Source organism: Pimephales promelas, chromosome 8 (genome assembly GCF_988280905.1).
Source record: "Pimephales promelas chromosome 8, fPimPro1.hap1.1, whole genome shotgun sequence".
In the NCBI taxonomy this organism is placed as follows: Eukaryota; Metazoa; Chordata; class Actinopteri; order Cypriniformes; family Leuciscidae; genus Pimephales; species Pimephales promelas.
Window position 1 is genome coordinate 38,421,812 of NC_142776.1, and position 19,067 is coordinate 38,440,878.

The 19,067-nt window shown below is 33.5% G+C and overlaps 1 protein-coding gene across 3 annotated transcripts; it reads right to left on the bottom strand.

Annotated features, from left to right (window-relative positions):
- Positions 1 to 1,016: 1,016 nt before the first annotated feature.
- Positions 1,017 to 16,650, bottom strand: tulp1b (TUB like protein 1b). 3 transcript variants are annotated; one of them, XM_089134530.1, is made up of 13 exons: positions 14,499 to 16,650; positions 11,028 to 11,151; positions 9,344 to 9,448; positions 7,767 to 7,895; positions 7,535 to 7,645; positions 7,308 to 7,448; positions 6,703 to 6,788; positions 6,446 to 6,613; positions 4,524 to 4,636; positions 4,307 to 4,415; positions 4,101 to 4,199; positions 3,847 to 4,018; positions 1,017 to 2,006 (listed from the first exon to the last, which is right to left on the bottom strand). In XM_089134530.1, exons 1-13 carry the CDS (start codon positions 14,511 to 14,513, stop codon positions 1,873 to 1,875), a joined length of 1,506 nt encoding a protein of 501 aa, XP_088990656.1. In that variant the 5' UTR covers positions 14,514 to 16,650; the 3' UTR covers positions 1,017 to 1,872. The 3 variants fall into 3 exon arrangements, with proteins under 3 accessions (XP_088990656.1, XP_039509928.2, XP_088990655.1); XM_039653994.2 differs by lacking the exon at positions 14,499 to 16,650 and having other exon boundaries at positions 7,535 to 7,636; positions 11,028 to 11,809; XM_089134529.1 differs by lacking the exon at positions 14,499 to 16,650 and having other exon boundaries at positions 11,028 to 11,808.
- Positions 16,651 to 19,067: the final 2,417 nt, after the last annotated feature.

Consider the following 19,067-nt stretch of genomic DNA (forward strand, 5'->3'; position numbering starts at 1 on the left):
CCAGCATTGTTTAGAGTGTATATATCTAATATGTGTTACTGTTCACCCTAAAAAATGCTGGGTTGTTTCAACCCAAATTTGGGTAAAATATGGACAAACCCAAATGTTGGGTTAAAAATCTAATTTCAAATTTTAACCCAACTTCAACTTTCACTTTCAACTGTACATTTTTAACCCAACATTTGGATTTGTCCATATTTGACCCAAATTTGGGTTAAAACAACCCAGCATTGTTTAGAGTGCAATATAAATCAGCATTCACAATCCACTGGATATTTTTAAATTTGTAAGTTTACTATTATTGCCATGGCATTATTAAATTAACATTAGGCAGCATTAAAAGCCTAAAACAAATGTCAAAATAGATAAATGGCTATTAGTTAACATCAATAAAGCTGCTTAGGTGGCATCAATTGGAAAAAATAAAGGCTGCAAAGAAAAGCATTGAATTGCACAAAAAAAATACCATAAAGTTTTACACATAATTAACTTTTCAAACACACCTATAAAATAAATTCTTAAACAAAGCACATTTTTACAAACACTTTTATTTCATTTCACAGTTGCATTTTCCTTACACTGTAAAAAAATATTGATGGTTAACTTAAAAAAGTAAGTAAGGTTGCCTTAAAATTTTAAGTTCATTGAACTGGAAAAAGTGAGTTAATACAATGAAGGAGATTAATTTAATTATCAGAAACTCAAAATTATATGTTATCTGAACTAAATAAATTATTTAAGTTGATTTGATAAAAGAAAAAATGTTGTGATAACTACACTGTAAAAAATATTGTTGGTTTAACTTAAAAAAAGTAAGTAACCTGGTTGCCTTAAAATTTTAAGCTGATTGAACTGGAAAAAGTGAGTTAATACAATGAAGGAGATTAATTTAACCATCAGAAACTCAAAATAATAAGTTATATCAACTAAATACATTATTATAAAGTTGATTTGACAAAAGAAAATACGTCGTGATAACAAATCTTGAAAATATTTTTTTACAGTGTACATTTACATTGAGTAAAAACGAAAGAACATGTCTAATTTACTTTTGTCTGCATGCATTAAGACAGTTATGGGTTTTTATCAAATGCATCCTATGTTACAGAAGGAATCATAAACTATAATGACATGTAAAAGGCAAAACAAAATAAAAGAAACACCAAACAATGGGTTTTCGCATCTGTATCAGGTGATCATGGACTTATTTCAGCAATGACACATATTATTCCAGATAATGTTTGTCTGAGTAAGCAAAAAAACTGCATGAGTGGTTGAGATGTTTGACATTCTCCAACGCATCAGTCATGCCAATGATATTGCATGTGCAAAAATCTGAAATTTACAATCAGCTGATAAATCTGGACCTTCAGCTTTCGGCACACTTGCACAGACACATCTTTCTTGGACATGCATTTTTACACAGTTACACACACACACACACACACACACAAATGTAGCACGACTGCCAATAAAACACAATAAAAAACTGCTTTTTCTACTGCTGTTTTTAACCCGGTTTGCTAATATTAAAATACAACCAAAAAACTGTTTCTTTTCCCCCCTTTTTACGCGCAGACCACGTCTAATGTGACCTCCTCACCACCAGGGGTCATTTGCATCTTTCACACCCTCAAATCAAACATCATAAAAGGAGGCACTTCCTCCGTTCTCCAGTACACCCACTGTATTCGATTTCAGCCCATAGAAGAGGTTATGACCAACAGATGCATGTAAAATCATGCAACCCCACAAGCAATGGTGCTTTATTTTGACAGATTTATGGGCTCTGGAGAATTGAGCCGATGCTGAGTGAGAACGTTTCCCATGTGACAACATCACAGAAAGACACCCGCAGGAAACGTGACGCTCCTACTCGCAGGCGATCTTGCCATCAAAGCTGGAGAGGGCGATGGCAAAGGCTTGTACGGCACACAGAGGATAGCTGTAGTCCAGAGTGAAAGCGTCATCTGCAACTCTCCCAAACTGCATCACAATGTAGTCCACTGAAATATATGTAAATTTATATTTACTTAGACAACATATTAATACTTCCATTATTTTGCTGCACAGTGTTTATTGGGCACTTTGTATGTACACTCTAAAACATGCTGGGTTATTTCAACACAAATTTGGATCAAATATTGACAAATTCAGTAATTGGGTTAACATTTTAAATGAAAATTTTAACCCAAAGTTTGGGTTTGTCCATATTTTACCCAAAATTGGGTAAAAACAACCCAGCATTTTTTTTAGAGAAACGCATGCAATATGGAACAATAGCTACATTTTTCAAATAACAGTAACATTTAAATGTAAAAAGGGATTAAAAAATGCTAAATAACCTTGAGATGCAACACACTGAATTAAACATGCACAATTCTTAAGTGCTGCATCTCAAAATACATTTAGCATTTTTTTATCCATTTACATTTAAATGTCTTAACTTTTATTTATTTATTTTACATTTAAATGTTAACTTTTCCCAGTTCAGTCAAACAGTAAGTCAAGAAAGAGATTAAAAAATTGCTGTTGATATTATTTCTGGTACATTTGTCACATTGGAAATGGACGATGAAGTCAAGTGCATTGAATTGTGGGATACAGTATATTGCATTAACTAATTTGGCTTTAAATAGTACTAAAACCTAATTAATAAAATTATAAACAATTATATAATGAAATAAATTATTTAATTAAATCAAAATAATAAATATAAATAATAAAATATAAATATATAAATCACTAAATAATCACTAAATAGAAATTTAAAAAAAGCAAACTAATAAAAATGGCAAAAGCACAACAAAAGTACTGAAAATTAAACTAAAAAAAAATCCATTCCATTTCCATTTATAAAAATATAAATAAATTCTAAAATAGTATATAAGAATCCTAAAATAACACTTCAGGTTATACACTCTAAAAAATGCTGGGTTGTTTCAACCCAAATTTGGATCAAATATTGACAAATCCAGTAATTGGGTTAACATTTTAGATGAAATTTTTAACCCAAAGTTTGGGTTTGTCCATATTTTAGAGTGTACTATTATATAAAACAGTAAAAAAAAAAAGCATGAAATATGAAACAATACATTTTTCAAATAATAGTAACATTTAAATGTAAAAATGGATTAAAAATGCTAAAAAATCTTGTGTATTTTGAGATGCAACACACTGAATTTAACATGCACAATTCTAAAGTGTTGCATCTCAAAATACATTTTTTATTCCATTTTTACATTTAAATGTCTTAACTTTTCCTAGTTCAGTCAAACAGTAAGTCAAGAAAGAGATTAAAAAATTACTGTTGATATTATTTCTGGTACATTTGTCACATTGGAAATGGACAATGAAGTCAAGTGCATTGCATTGTGGGATACAGTATATGCATTAAATAATTTGGCTTTAAATAAGTACTACAACCTAAATAATAAATAATCACTTAATAGAAATTTAAAAAGCAAACTAATAAAAATGGCAAAAGCACAACAAAAGTACTGAAAATTAAACTTAAAAAATGTTTAAATATAAATAAATACTAAAATATTATATAAGAGTCCTAAAATAACACTTCAGGTTATACACTCTAAAAAATGCTGGGTTGTTTCAACCCAAATTTGGGTCAAATATGGACAAACCCAAATGTTGGGTTAAAAATTTAATTAAAAAAGTTGAAAGTGAAAGCTGAAGTTGAGTTAAAATTTTAAATTACATTTTTAACACAACATTTGGGTTTGTCCATATTTTACCCAATTTTGGGTTAAAATGACCCAGCAAAATCGCTTTATTCGAACACGATCTATTAGTGAAGTCGATCAACACAGCTCTAGCTGAGAGACTTACGGTCTTTGTTATGCACTATCTGGAAGTTTTTGATGGAGGCCTGTGTGACTCTGCCGTTGAAGTTTAACACATGTGACGCCGTATCTTCATTCCACACTGGCGTCTTATTGCGCAGCTCTATCAAGTTTTCCATATTTCTGTTTTGATGTCTCATGAGGAGGCCATTATTGTCCTGTTGGGAAGCAGTATTTTTAGTTGTCACTTTAAATGGTTGTGTGTGTGTGTATGTTTGTATACATTTGTGATTTACTTACACTACGTGGTCGTATGGGGACTCGTTCACCATCTTTGGTCATGCCAGGAATAATTATAATCATTCGTCTCGGCCCTTTCATGCCCAAAACATTTGTTTCCTAAAGTCACAATATAATATCAAATTAATATTATGAAATATCACTGATATTGTTTCATTGATTAGTACTTCAACCAAAACTACAGCAGTATTGTAATGTTGCCGTACATAGATAATGGCTGCCAATTCCTGCCGAGCGTTAGACATGTCCGGCAGAGCACGGTCCGGATGCAGTGCATTATCGAACACCGTGAACTTAGTTCCCATCAGATTTGACCTGAAATACAAATGGATATAACCTTTAAATCAACGAGACTGTGTCATAGGCCTACAAAAAGTATCATATAAAGAGCAGCTATATTGGTAATGGTCCAAACCCACGTACCTCAGCTTCCCAACGAAGTTTTCTCCTCCTCTGGAGAGGTCAGTGGGGTCTATGGAGATCAAGTAGTTTGAGGTTGTGCTTTTCTTCCTCTTCCTTCCCGCTAACAAAAACACCTGGATGTAAAATGGACAAAAAAAAGACAAATAGGAATTCATATTACTCCCATTTGCAAAGCTAAAATTAGTAAAAAAAAAATTATAATATTGGAGCATATATTGGGGTAAGATTTTCTTAGTCTTTTGAAAGAAATGAATCATTTTATTTAGCAAGGACACATTAAATTCATCAAAAGTGACATTAAAGATATTTATAGATTTAGAATGATTTCTGAAGGATCATGTGACACTGAAGACTGGAGTAATGATGCTGACAATTCAGCTTTGATCACAGGAATAAATTATATTTTAGAATATATATAGAACCAGTTATTTTCAATTGTTAAAATGTTTCACAATATTAGTGCTTTTATTATATTTTCGATCAAATAAATGCAGCCTTGGTGAGCAGAAGAGACATATTTTAAATCTTACCGACCACAATGGTTGTATAAAAACTATCGGGTTCTATATATGAAGTGCATGACAGAACCCTTAAGTTCTATATATGAAGTGCATGACGGAACCCTTAAGTTCTATATATGAAGAGCCTGATGGAACCCTAAGGTTCTATATATGAAGCGCCCAACGGAACCCTAAAGTTCTATATATGAAGCACCCAACGGAACCCTAAAGTTCTATATATGAAGCGCCTGATGGAACCCTAAGGTTCTATATATGAAGTGCCCAACAGAACCCTAAGGTTCTATATATGAAGCACCTGACAGAACCCTAAGGTTCTATATATGAAGCGCCTGATGGAACCCTAAGGTTCTATATAAGAAGTGCCCAACAGAACCCTTAAGTTCTATATATGAAGTGCCTGATGGAACCCTAAGGTTCTACACCCAACGGAACCCTAAAGTTCTATATATGAAGTGCCTGATGGAACCCTAAAGTTCTATATATGAAGCGCATGACGGAACCCTACGGTTCTATATATGAAGCGCCCAACGGAACCCTAAAGTTCTATATATGAAGCACCCAACGGAACCCTAAAGTTCTATATATGAAGTGCCTGATGGAACCCTTAAGTTCTATATATGAAGCGCATGACGGAACCCTACGGTTCTATATATGAAGCGCCCAACGGAACCCTAAAGTTCTATATATGAAGTGCCTAATGGAACCCTAAAGTTCTATATATGAAGCGCCTGATGGAACCCTAAGGTTCTATATATGAAGCGCCTGACGGAACCCTAAGGTTCTATATATGAAGTGCCCAACAGAACCCTAAAGTTCTATATATTAAGTGCCCAACAGAACCCTAAAGTTCTATATATTAAGTGCCCAACGTAAACCTAAGGTTCTATATATGAAGCGCCTGATGAAACCCTAAGGTTCTATATATGAAGCGCCCAACGGAACCCAAAAGTTCTATATATGAAGCGTCCAACGGAACCCTAAGGTTCTATATATGAAGCGTCCAACGGAACCCAAAAGTTCTATATATGAAGCGCCCAATGGAACCCAAAAGTTCTATATATGAAGTGCCCAACGGAACCCTAAGGTTCTATATATGAAGCGCCCAATGGAACCCAAAAGTTCTATATATGAAGTGCCCAACGGAACCCTAAAGTTCTATATATGAAGTGCCCAACGGAACCCTAAGGTTCTATATATGAAGCACCCAACGGAACCCTAAAGTTCTATATATGAAGCGTCCAACGGAACCCTAAAGTTATATATATGAAGCGCCTGATGGAACCTTTTCTTCTAAGAGTGTCTATGTTTCCCACTCATCCATCATGATTGAGCTTATGTTCATTATGTTCCAACAGCCTGAGAGACTCTGGAGAAATACAAACATTACAGTAGATGTCATACTTTCTTCTCATTGTCCAGGTGCAGGTAGTAAGTCGGGTAAAGGCCTCGGTCCATCCCTCTCTTGTCCCGGGTCACTTTGCACTTTACCGTGACGCCTTGTTGAGCGGGTTGAAGTACAAACTCTTCCAGATTGTCAAACTCGATGACAGGAGAAGGTGCTCGCTCCTCCTTCACAGGAGTAAAAGAGGTAAGCATACAAAATATCCAACAATAAATAAACAATAGAGTGAGAATAATGTGGAATACAGTGAATTTACCTTTTTGCCTTTTTTCCCTTTGCCCTTTTTCTTTTTTTGCGTCACTTCTGAATCAGAGTCTTCAGTCTCGTCTGCTTTAGCGGGATCTGACGATGAGAAACGTATATTTATATATATATAAATATATAATAGTTAATATTCAATTTCTTCACAATGACATGCTATAACCCTCAATATGGTTCTTTAATTGTAGCTCTCTTAAAAAATACAACATGTCACCATATTGGAATAAAACAGTTTGTTCTTCATTGAGAATTTACTTATTTGTGAAGTATTTATGATGATACAATTTTGTGTAATCATTAAAAAAAATATATAATATAACAAATAATAAAATAAAACACATTTCACATAATAATAATAATATATTTTAATAATATATTTTATTTGTAACGCACTTTACATCAAATTAATGACCTCAAAGTGCTACAACATAAAAAACAAAAACAGAAATAAATAAATAAGAGTTTTTTAAAAGAGTCCACAGTCTGATATATATAATATGAATTTTTTTTTTAATATAAGCTTTTATATCTTTTTTTTTATATCTTTTATATCTTTTTATCAAATTGTGCATACTATAATGGTTTAAGAAAAGAACTTACTTTTGGTCTTTTTTGTCTTTTTGTCCTTGTCTTTGTCTCCTCCGGTCTGAAACATGGACGATGGGTTTGAGCTGCTCTTCTTCTTTGTCTTGCTGCTTTTGGTTTCTGGTTCGCTCTCATCTTCACTCTCAGATTTGGCAGCTTTATCATCCAAAAGATAAGCGAACATATACATTATTGCGAATAGTCAAGCAGACATGCGTGTAGAAAAGCTCTCAGAACACTACCTTTCTTTTTACTCTTGGTTTCAGGCTTGTCTCCATTTATCTGAAACATGGAGGCCGGCTCCTTTTTCTTGGCTTTAGATTTCCCTTTACTGTCTGCGTCCTCTTTCATGTCTTCATATTCACATAAAGCAAGAAATAAATAAACAGATCCAAAAATCAATCTAGTTAGCAAGTATTGCTGAAAGTAACGTTGGAGCTCATAATAGTTGTCACTCATTTGAGAAGAGGACACCTTTTGATTTGGACTTCTTGTCTTTTTCCTTGTCTTTTAATTTTCCATCAGAACTTTCTTTTGAAGTCTTTTTCTTTGTCTTCTTCTGAGGAGTGGTCTCTCCATCATCATCTTCATCTTCTGTAGAACCTGTTTTGCGATAAACACATTGAAAAAAGATTGGTACACTTATCAAATGTCACGCCACCATCCTGTAGAAGAGAGAAGACATTGCTTAGTATTACAGTTGTTTCTCCAAGACAGTCGCATTGATTCCTGAGAAACAAACTCCAATCATCTTCACAGTTTCAACTGATGTTTCCATATGGGCTTGAGATATTAATGTGTGAAATCATTATGAGATCAAATTCTTCCAATCTGAGATGATACACATTCATAACTATGCATTTTTAACTAATCTCATCTCAGTAATTGTCTTATAGTTTTAGAAAAAAATATTGAGACCTCAATAAAACAGAATTTGTGAGAGGTCACGTCGGTGTTGTTATTTATACTTTCAGTCACGTGACTACTATATGGATACCTGGCGGGAAACGAACGCTGACAAAATGGCGACATACACTAGTCCAATACTACAATGTCACTGTCACCGAATGTTAAAATTAGATATCAAGAAAAAAATTTACATACTCGAAGTCTCTACCAGAGTTTGGAGATATTTACATATGTCATAGAGAATCCGTCACTTTACACCGCACAAAAATGAAAGCCGACAAAAGTACAGATAGATCTTTTTTCAAGAGTGGACAACGCTGTCGGTAAAAAAGGAATATCTTCACAATCAAAGCAAAGGTCCGTTTGCTTATGTTTGCAGCTATAACGTACACGTTTTGTATATTAAAACTGGCGACGTCCATCCTGGCAAGATCCTTGACTAGTTTACTGGGTTTCGTTGCTCGAGAACGACGTTTTTTTGTTTGTTTTTTTTTTTAATTTCACATTTTTATTTTGTGAATATGAAATTTGACTAATAAAATTAACAAATGAATTACAAAAGCCTCCTTAATCACACTGTTATCATACTTTAAATATCCAAAAAATACATTTTCAAGATGCTAAATTAAAAAGTAGGCTACCTCATACTCATAATCTTTTCATGGCAGAAAATATGTTGTACTGTTTCCAAGAGCAACTCGCAACAATGTCTTTACTATTATATATTCAATTTCTGGATGAATCAGCTTTTTTTAAAATGAATCTCTTGAATGAACGATTGAATGACAAATATATTATTTAAGAGTCACTTGTCGCCATCCACTGGTGTAACGATGTAATGATACAATCTTTATTTGAAGAGTCACGTTTCTTTCCAATGTTTGATCACTACCATTGACATCAGTGTTTACATCTAAACTAATTTTAACTTGACATTGAAGATGATGTCTTAAAATTAGAGATGTCGCCTTGGCAAGTTGAAGTAGCCTACTAAAATGACTAAACCTGAAATACAAATAAAGCTAAATAGAAATGTACACAAAACAATACGACAAAGCAAATAAAAAATGAAAATACAAACTTAAAAGCAAATTAAAATATTAATAACTATAATAGTATTTCATTACACATGGGTCACTTACTCTTCTTCTTCTTTGGGGCACTTTTCGCTTTCTTTTTGGATTCTTTCTCCTTCTCTGTTGATTCTTTTTCCTTCTCTAGTTTCTTCTTCTTCACCTTCTCTCCATCTGTGAGGGAGGTTTGTGAGAATTGAGTAAACAGACTGACAGAAGCACAGTTCTGTCATCATGACAACTCTTGGAGTGTTTGGTATGTTAATGGATATATGACGATGTTTATATGTTTGGTCTTGGCGTAATAGATCTGCTTCGCTGTTTCTGTTATTGCTGTTGCTCAAGTACAAGACATGCTACTGCCAATACACACACGACACGACACACTGCTGTGAGCAAGTAAGACTAGGGTGACCAACGGTCCTGTTTTCATATAACAATATAACCATTTTCTATCCATACAGAGGAGGCATAACCTACTTTAAATGTATTGAAATTAATAAGGTATCTTTGAGTAAACTTCGAGTATCATTTGAGTAGGCCCATCCGTTTGGTTTTTGGTAATCAAAATATGGTCACCCGAAGTAAGACATGCTGATGCATACATGAATTATCAGCAGCAGTGGCGTGCACAGACAAACAAAATGGGCACTAATTTATCTTATTTTATTTTTAATTATTTCTGTCCTTAGCATTCTATAAAAAATATGTTAATACAATTAGAATGCATAACACATCAAATGAAAATAGGGAAATTATGATAGTATTACTAAATATTGTTTACTTTACCAAACAAAACAGCGAGAATCAAGAAGGTAATTATAGAAAATTCCTTTTTTCAGTTTTGTTGATGTTGTAAATTTAATGTATGTTTTATATGCAGAGCCGGACAGTAACGGAGTAGGTCTACATTTACTTGAGTACATTTACATTTATTCATTTAACTGACGCTTTTATCCAAAGCAAGGTCAAAGGTTGATGCACGAGTTGCCGAGATGAGATAACCAATGACCTTTTCAAAATGGCGGAGGGTCGTATGTACTGATCTAGAACGTTCAATAATATATATATATATATATTAGGCCTGTGCAAAAATTATTTGCGATTAATCGCATCCAAAATAAAAGTCTGTGTTTACATAATATATTTGTGTGTGCTGTATATTTTGTATATATAAATACACACACATGCATGTATAAATTTAAGAAAATGTGTTATTCATATATAAAATATTTATATTTATATAATATAGATTTTGTATTTATATATATATAAATATAGAATTTAAATGCAAATAATTCTTAAATATATACATGCATGCATATGTATTTATATATATAAAAAAATTATATACAGCACACACAAATATATTATGTAAACACAGACTTTTATTTTGGATGCGATTAATCGCAAATAATTTTTGCACAGCCATAATATATATATATATATATATATATATATATATATATATATATATATATATATATATACAGCATATTATTTACCGTTTGAGTTTTGATAAATTGTCTTGCCGTAACACGACAACAAAAGCACTTGAACGCAACCCAATAGACTGGTAAGTAACCAGTTCACAAGTGGAAAATATCTCTTTTTTTTCCCATAGCACGTGAACGCACCGAGAGAATGATGTGATGCAAGCAGTTTGAGTTAAGCACCAATCAGCTGGCGCCACCTAGAGTGTGTCATGACAGAACTGAGTGTGATGTGAGATTCGGACTGGACTCGGGCGTACTCTGAGTGGCCGGGCTGCTCTCGGCCGACAGGTCTGCACTCTTCTTGCTCTTCGGCTTTTTGGGTTTGGCTTCGCTCCCGTTGGTCTCTACTGGAGTGGACTCGGGCTTCTTCTTTTTGGGCTTCTGTAATATTCTGATGTGCGCAGTCATAAAATGACATTTTTGTCAATGGTGATGTAGAATTAAGCATGTTCATGTAGCAGACACTTCTAACCAAAGCGACTTACAAATGAGGAATACATCAAGAAATTCATCCAAGCTAATGCTAAGTGTCAGATATCATTCAGAATAGGAGCTACAAGCTAAAACAGGGAGGAATAGGAATAGAAAATTAGAGAACTCACCAGTAATGATGCATGGGAAAGCAAGAAATAAGAAGAGAACAACATTCTGTACATCTATTTAAGTTATTCAGAAGCATCTTATTCTTCATCTGCACACTTGGATTGATGTAACTTAACTTGATGTAACTTGATGTAACTTAAGAGGTCCCAGGCTCAAATCATTCATTTTGTTCATATTTTTCTCCAACTTAAATAGTAATTAAAGCCTAAATATTAAATGCCATGGATGAATATGAAATGACAATTTTCACCAAAAATTAAAAGCTAAATTACAGATGAGCGAAAATGACTTTAGAAAGATGGCAGTATTATTATTTTAGGTCTCCTTGTTGCATTATTTGCCAACGGTGACAGTTCAGCAATGTGGAGAAGCACTTTTAGTTTGTGTTTTCTCATACTTTTATTTCTCTTTTAAAGAACAATCTCTGAAGAACAAATAACATTGAAACTAGAAATTTATCAAAATAATTGTCAAAAATTAGTATGAGTGTCAAAAATATTATTTTTCCAGTGTTTGTTTGACTGTAACTCAGAAATTCTGGTTCTTAATAAATCTTTTTTTATATATATATATATCTTCATTTTAAGACTATATGGTTTATATATAAAAAAAAAGATATAATACTTCTTGATTTACAGGCATGCGAACTTTGCAGGAAAGCAGGAAAAGAGCTTTTTCCCATTTTTCAACTGTTACCATATAATGCAACAAGGATTGCTGAAGACAAAAGAATTGAATAATAGACCTACCAATCTCTGTATAAAAATAAATAATAAAGCTGCCATCTTTCTAAAGTCATTTTCGCCCACCTGTAATTTGGCTACAAATCTCCGGTGAAAATGGTCATTTTGACCCACTCCACAAAATACTGGATTACCCAGTAAATATTCATTTAATATTTTGGCTTTCATCATTACTAATTATGTGTCTACACTCTCAGAAAAAAAGGTACAAAAGCTGTCACTGGGGCTGTACCTTTTCAAAATGTACACTTTTGTCCATTTTATGTGAAAATATGTACTTTTTAGGTGCTAATATGTACATTTCATGAGCTAATATGTCCATTTTAGGTGTTAAAATTTACATTTTAGGTGTTAATATGTACATTTTAGGTGCTAATATGTACATTTTAGGTGCTAATATGTACATTTTAGGTTCTAATATGTCCATTTCATGAGCTAATATGTCAATTTTAGGTGGTAATATGTACATTTTAGGTGGTAATATGTCAATTTTAGGTGGTAATATGTACATTTTAGGTGATAATATGTACATTTTAGGTGATAATATGTACATTTTAGGTGCTAATATGTACATTTCAGGTGCTAATATGTACATTTCAGGTGCTAATATGTACATTTCAGGTGCTAATATGTACATTTTAGGTGCTAATATGTACATTTCAGGTGCTAATATGTACATTTCAGGTGCTAATATGTACATTTCAGGTGCTAATATGTACATTTTAGGTGCTAATATGTACATTTCAGGTGCTAATATGTACATTTCAGGTGCTAATATGTACATTTCAGGTGCTAATATGTACATTTTAGGTGCTAATATGTACATTTCAGGTGCTAATATGTACATTTCAGGTGCTAATATGTACATTTTAGGTGCTAATATGTACCACTAAGGTACCAATATGTAGCCTTTGGACACAAAAGTGTAACTTTTGAAAAGGTACAGCCCCAGTGACAGCTTTTGTACCTTTTTTTCTGAGAGCGTATGAGCAAAATCAAGCAGGAGGTTTCCGAAATTTGGTTGATTTGACATAGAAGGACCTAATTGCTAAATTGTCATGCTTGAAATGTGCTGACAGATATGTCTGATGCGGATGAAGTTATACAGTACTGATAAAAGATGTTTAGTCAATTATTTACATCAAATGTAAAGGAACATAAACAGAAAAATGTGGGAGAAAAATCTGAAGCACAAAACATGCATTTCGAACAGCATCCAAAAACACTTCAACATGCATTTGAAGTTTTATTTATGCATTACTTTTGTAGATAATAATCACTTATGATGCACATTGATATTTGTAATGTGTTTTAAATGCATAATCTATTGATAGCAGTGATCTGATGCATAACAACATTATGCAACTTGTTGAACGAAGGTGACAATTATTGAAATGCATCATATATCTATGCATCATTTTTCAGGATGTCTTCATACGTGTAATTTAAAAATATCTACGCATATTTTAACCCTCGTAAATGACAAAAAGAATGAGATATTCAATGTGGGCTGTGCTGAGTGTAGTTAGTGTGTGTGTGTGTGTGTGTGTGTGTGTGTGTGTGTGTGTGTGTGTGTGTGTGTGTGTGTGTGTGTGTGTGTGTGTGTGTGTGTGTGTGTTTGTGATCCACTTAAGACCCAGCCAGAATAAGGCTATTAATACCATCACCTCAGTCAATCCCTGTCATGAGGTGTGGAGGAAAACACGAACCCTAATTCAATCATGTTTCCATTAAATTAACAGCAAATTCTATACATTTCGCCAAAGACGTTTTTTGAAATCAGTCACAAATTAGGCTAATTACTTAAAACACAACCTCTGTGGTCAACAACTAATCTCTAATATCTGTGCTGTCTAAATGTACTCAAGTTTGGTTTGTAGGTCACACACTGAATGAGACATTCATATATTTCCATTTATAATTCTATAATTTCAAAAAATATCGTTTAAGCTCTGAACGCAGGAGCTAAAGTTTTCAAACGTATATCACCGTATAAATAGCATCTGCAAAGTCTAATATTTCTTAGCTATTTTAAAAAGAAATACTAATAATATTTATGCAAATGTAATTATGTTAAATATTAGTGAAATTCATGGGCACATGTGTGTGAAATCACTGATCTTTCCTGAAAAACTAGAACTGACCTCACCAAAACTCACTGATTTAGACATATGACATAATAATGACAGTAATATTATTATTATAATAATTATTAATGTTAAAAAAATATACAGTTCTGATAACAGATGCAGAACAAAATAATTCAGATAATCTCCAAATGTCCTTTAATTAATCAATATTTAGATCAACGGGGATTCAAAAAATAATATGCCTATAGGCTCATAACTACATCATGCAATCAGTGTATTAAAACAAACGTACCTTTTCCGCAGACATGTCCGTATCCTGAATGTGTGTCCACTAATGGCCGAAAGTGTGGAGCTTCACTCAATGAACCTCCATCAGCAGAAAGTTGCTAAGAGGATTTTCGCACTGACCCCATCTGTCACACACACACACACACACACACACACACACACACACACACACACACTCACTCACACACGACAGACGGGAACCACGTGGAGATCTTTGGGCGTAAGGTGCTGTAAAAAAATGATATGGTCAGTTATGACAACATATGTTTTTACATTGCTTTAACTCATCAAAGTTAAACACATTTATACAAGATGACAATGACTTAAACGTTCAAGTTGATTGTACTTAAAAAATGAAGTGGGAATGTTCTGATCATTAATAAAAACGTCTCTCTTTTTTTTATTTTTTTTTATTATTAAACGTAAAGAGCATTACAATCAAAGTAGCATAAAATTAAGATAAAAAATAATAAAAACGTCTCATTATGGAAAAGTGCCGAAGTTACGACGTCACTCTGTAGGCCAAAACGCGGAAGTGAGTTAGCATTTTAGCACTACGGTTCCCTCGCTCTAAAGCCTATGGGATTTATGAATGTGTTTTTGCTAAATGGCCTGAAATAAGGTCTGTGGTGAACAAAGCCTCTAAATATTTTCACATTTTGATCTATGACATAGAACACACAGTTATAACCTGCTTGTAGTTTTTTAAACTTTATTGTGTCTGATTGTGTTTTTTAAAATCTTTATATAAGCTTCAAAATGTTTAAATTTTGGATTATCTTGACAAAACGTGTAAGAGTCACAACCCTTTGTTAAACACAGATCTTATTTTTTGCGATTTTCCAAAAGTCTATGGGGAAAATGCATTTTTTTTTTCGACCGAGGGAATCCATGCGCCGCTAGCTTCCGAGTTCAGTTGTCCTACAAAGTGACGTCATCACTTCGTAAATCCCTGGTCAGAGCCTGACTCCACCCACTGGCAATATTTGAAGATGCTGAAAAAGTGGGCTGACCCCAGCGGAGATAGAAGGGAGGACGAAATAGATGCTAAAACAATCTATCCTGATCGTTTTCAATACTCACAATTCCAATTCCTGACTCCCTACAGTGGTTTTGACGACACACGATGGTTTTTATACTGCCAAGGGTCACGAAGTGCGGAACATCCAATAAGAAAATTCAACTGCAGTAGCCACCATTCAACCTGAAGAGGGCAGCACTAAGACGATTTTACACCATATATTGTAGAAATAGAACACTTTATAAACAAATGTCAAAAAAGTTACTCGAATCAATGACTGGTATTAATAAAGATCCATTCTTACAGATCATTAACTAAAAAAAGTTGGTTAAGTGTTTAGTTACTCTTTTTTATGTAATAAAAAAGAACATGTTTTTACATTATTTGAACTCATCAAATTAAGTTCATCCATTTTAATTTTTTTGTTATGGACTCAACTCATTTTTTTAAAGTCAGTTTAATAATTTAAGTAAAAAATAAATAAATTACAGTGCATATTTATGCAAATTTTACACATCTTGTTATTTTAAAAGTTTGCATGGGGGTTAAGTCATAAATATTTTCTTGTTTGGTGGATTAATAATGGATGTACAGTATTATTGACCGTGGGAAATCAGTGGGCCACCAGAGAAAGCCTAAAAATCACTAACAATTAAATCTAGGATGGGAAACGAACACCAGAAACATCTGTTCTCTGACCAGCGCTGGAGGGGAACATAAAGAAACGACATGAATAGAGTGTGTGTGTGTGTGTGTCGGGAGCTCTGCTTTAGTGCTCTTCATCTCTTCTGATTTGCGTTGCCATGACAACGTCTCGGCTAACAATGAGTCCCATTGGGTTGTGTGTGTTTATCACCATCATCCTGTAACTGGATGAGGATGATAGAAATATAAGAGACTGCATGTTCACTTTTTGCATTGGGACATTATTTTTGTCCATTATGCATGAAGAAAAACACTCATATGTGCACTCTCAGAGAATAAAATACATATTAGACCGCTCTCAGATATTGATGGACTGGTTTGATCTGAGATTGATGAGAGATGATGTGTGACGTATAGAAGGTCGTGACCCTGCAGATCAGCAGCACACACTGTTATTGTGCAACTTTATAAAAGTTCATGCATGTGAATTTTGCTGGAAATCAAACCTATGATCTTGGCATCGCTAGATGGTGCACATATAAAAAAGTATATATATATATATATATATATATATATATATATATATATATGTATGTGCATATACAACACTGAAAAAAATGATATGCTTTATCTAATCAATAAAATTGTGGCAACATATTACAAGCAATATTATTAATTAAATTGTACAAATTAGAATTAATTAGAATGTTAATTTAATTAACTGTTACTCAATTCTAATTTGTTCAATTTAATAAATAATATTGCTTGTAATCTGTTGCCAGAATTGTATTGATTAGATAAAGCATATTCATTTTTACAGTGTACACTATACACACACACACACTTGACGAGTCTCAGCCGAGGGAAGCTCTTTCTCTGTGTTGTGGATGGGGTTTAATAGTGTGTATTAGGCTGATCTGTTCACTGATTTGACAGATTACACTGTGAGAACTCAAACACACGGCAAATCTGTCACAGTGTTAGGTTGTTCCCTGGGTTAAACACTAGAGGTCCTCAGTTTTCACGGTGTCTATGCATTCTCACTACAATTCCCATGATCCTGTCTGTCGCTGATTGTTCATTGCCTTACAGCTGTTTTTCGACAACCTGTTAGCGCTTGTGTGTGTGTGTGTGTGTGTGTGTGTGTGTGTGTGTGTGTGTGTGTGTGTGTGTGTGTGTGTGTGTGTGTGTGTGTGTGTGTGTGTGTGTGTGTGTGTGTGTGTATATATATATATATATATATATATATAGTGTTTGTCTTTTATGTTTTTGGATTGCATTTTTGGATTTTGGACGTTTGCCTGGACTGGTTGTGAGTATGGATTACCCCTTAATAAATATTGATATTTCTTACGTTTCCTGGGTGTGTATCGTGACACATGATGTATGACTTGGTCCGATTTCACCATAACTCACCCTATTAACTCTCTCAACGCTGTTAAAATGGATCCACAAATTAAATATACAGATTTTATTCTGGTTCCAAATAATAAATAAAAACTTGCCTTGGTTATATTTCTAAACCTTTATATGTTTATTCTTGCTCAAACCGTCACTTTTTTAAAAACAATGGGGAATATATATGATGTTTACTTGTTTATTCCTATTTTTCCTGTTCCATACAATTCAACTTGAGAATTTCAACCAAAAACAAATTCTCAATTTGTGATCAATCTTTGTGATAAAATCCCTCTTATTCAAGCTAACGGCTTAGGCGGGTTTAATGTGTTCAATATCTGAACTGTGGTGTAAATCCAGCTTTTAATGTTGTCTATGTGGTGTTATTAATATGTAAGTTGATAAGTGGACAGCATTGCTGAGTATTTCCTCCTTAAAACTGCAGTGAACCAAAGACAGTCTCAAAAACACGCTTTGGTGTTTCTGACGTCACAAACCACCTTGTAACCAATCAGATCAATGTGGATCTCTGAGTGAGGGAGTGGAAGCGGGGCTCATTTGCATAGGGTGAATTGCCCTAATGTGTTATATGACATCATGTAACCAAAACTTTAAATCCACACCAAATACAATTTTAAAAACCCCGGTATGTGTCCCAATCAAATCAAAAGAGAAAATTCAGATAATCCATTCATAAGAGAAATTATAGGCATATTAGCGCTTATAGCAAGTTGTCTGAGAAAATCTGCAGCTTCCTAATGTGGGACACTGAAAAATCTATGATAAAATACCAAAAATCACATTGATACATGTAGAATAGTGACATCCTAATTTATTTTAGATTCTCTCTTAAATCTATAAGTTAGCAATTGTCTTTGTTATGAATGAATGAAACATGTAAAATAACAAAATCTTTAGTTATATTATCCATTTCCTGTAAACCAGAATCACAATCCATAAACAAAACCATTGTATCAGTTACTAATGCATTTGTAAAACACATAAAAAATAAACAGATACACTTTAGACCAAAATAATTTGGTATAATTACACTGTAAATGATTTCTGTTGTTTTCACAGGATTATACTGTTTTTCTCAACAGTTTCTTACTGTATAATCTATGTACAGTAAGTTACAGTAGATTTAGTTGTTTTCACAGTATTAAATTGTTTTTTCAACAGTTATATACTGTGCACACAGTTGACAGTATGTTACTGTAGAATTGCAATGCATTCTGGGAAATTATCAGTTACTGTTAATCTAAATACAGCAGTGCAATTGACCGCGAAAAACACCACACACAGTTCCACGGGTAAAATTGCTAGCCTACTAATGTTATTCTTACATTTAAAATAAAAATGTAGCACTGGTTGACCATTAACAGTCATAATTTATGACATAATTTATGTCAGTGGGGTGTGCATGAGAGCATATTTGACTTTGGAAGAGTTTCTCTGTCGTGTCAGTGGTGCTGCTGTCTTTTCTGCCGACCTGCAACTTCTTCATCT

Bases quoted from the DNA above. Each gene is read 5' to 3' on its own strand.
- tulp1b (XM_089134529.1), bottom strand. From the start codon at position 11,178: ATGACTGCGCACATCAGAATATTACAGAAGCCCAAAAAGAAGAAGCCC. The intron at 9,449-11,027 runs GTACGCCCGAGT...CCTCCCTCACAG, and splicing joins GAGCAGCCCGGCCACTCAGA to ATGGAGAGAAGGTGAAGAAG. The intron at 6,614-6,702 runs GTAAATTCACTG...ACTCCTGTGAAG, and splicing joins AAGGGAAAAAAGGCAAAAAG to GAGGAGCGAGCACCTTCTCC.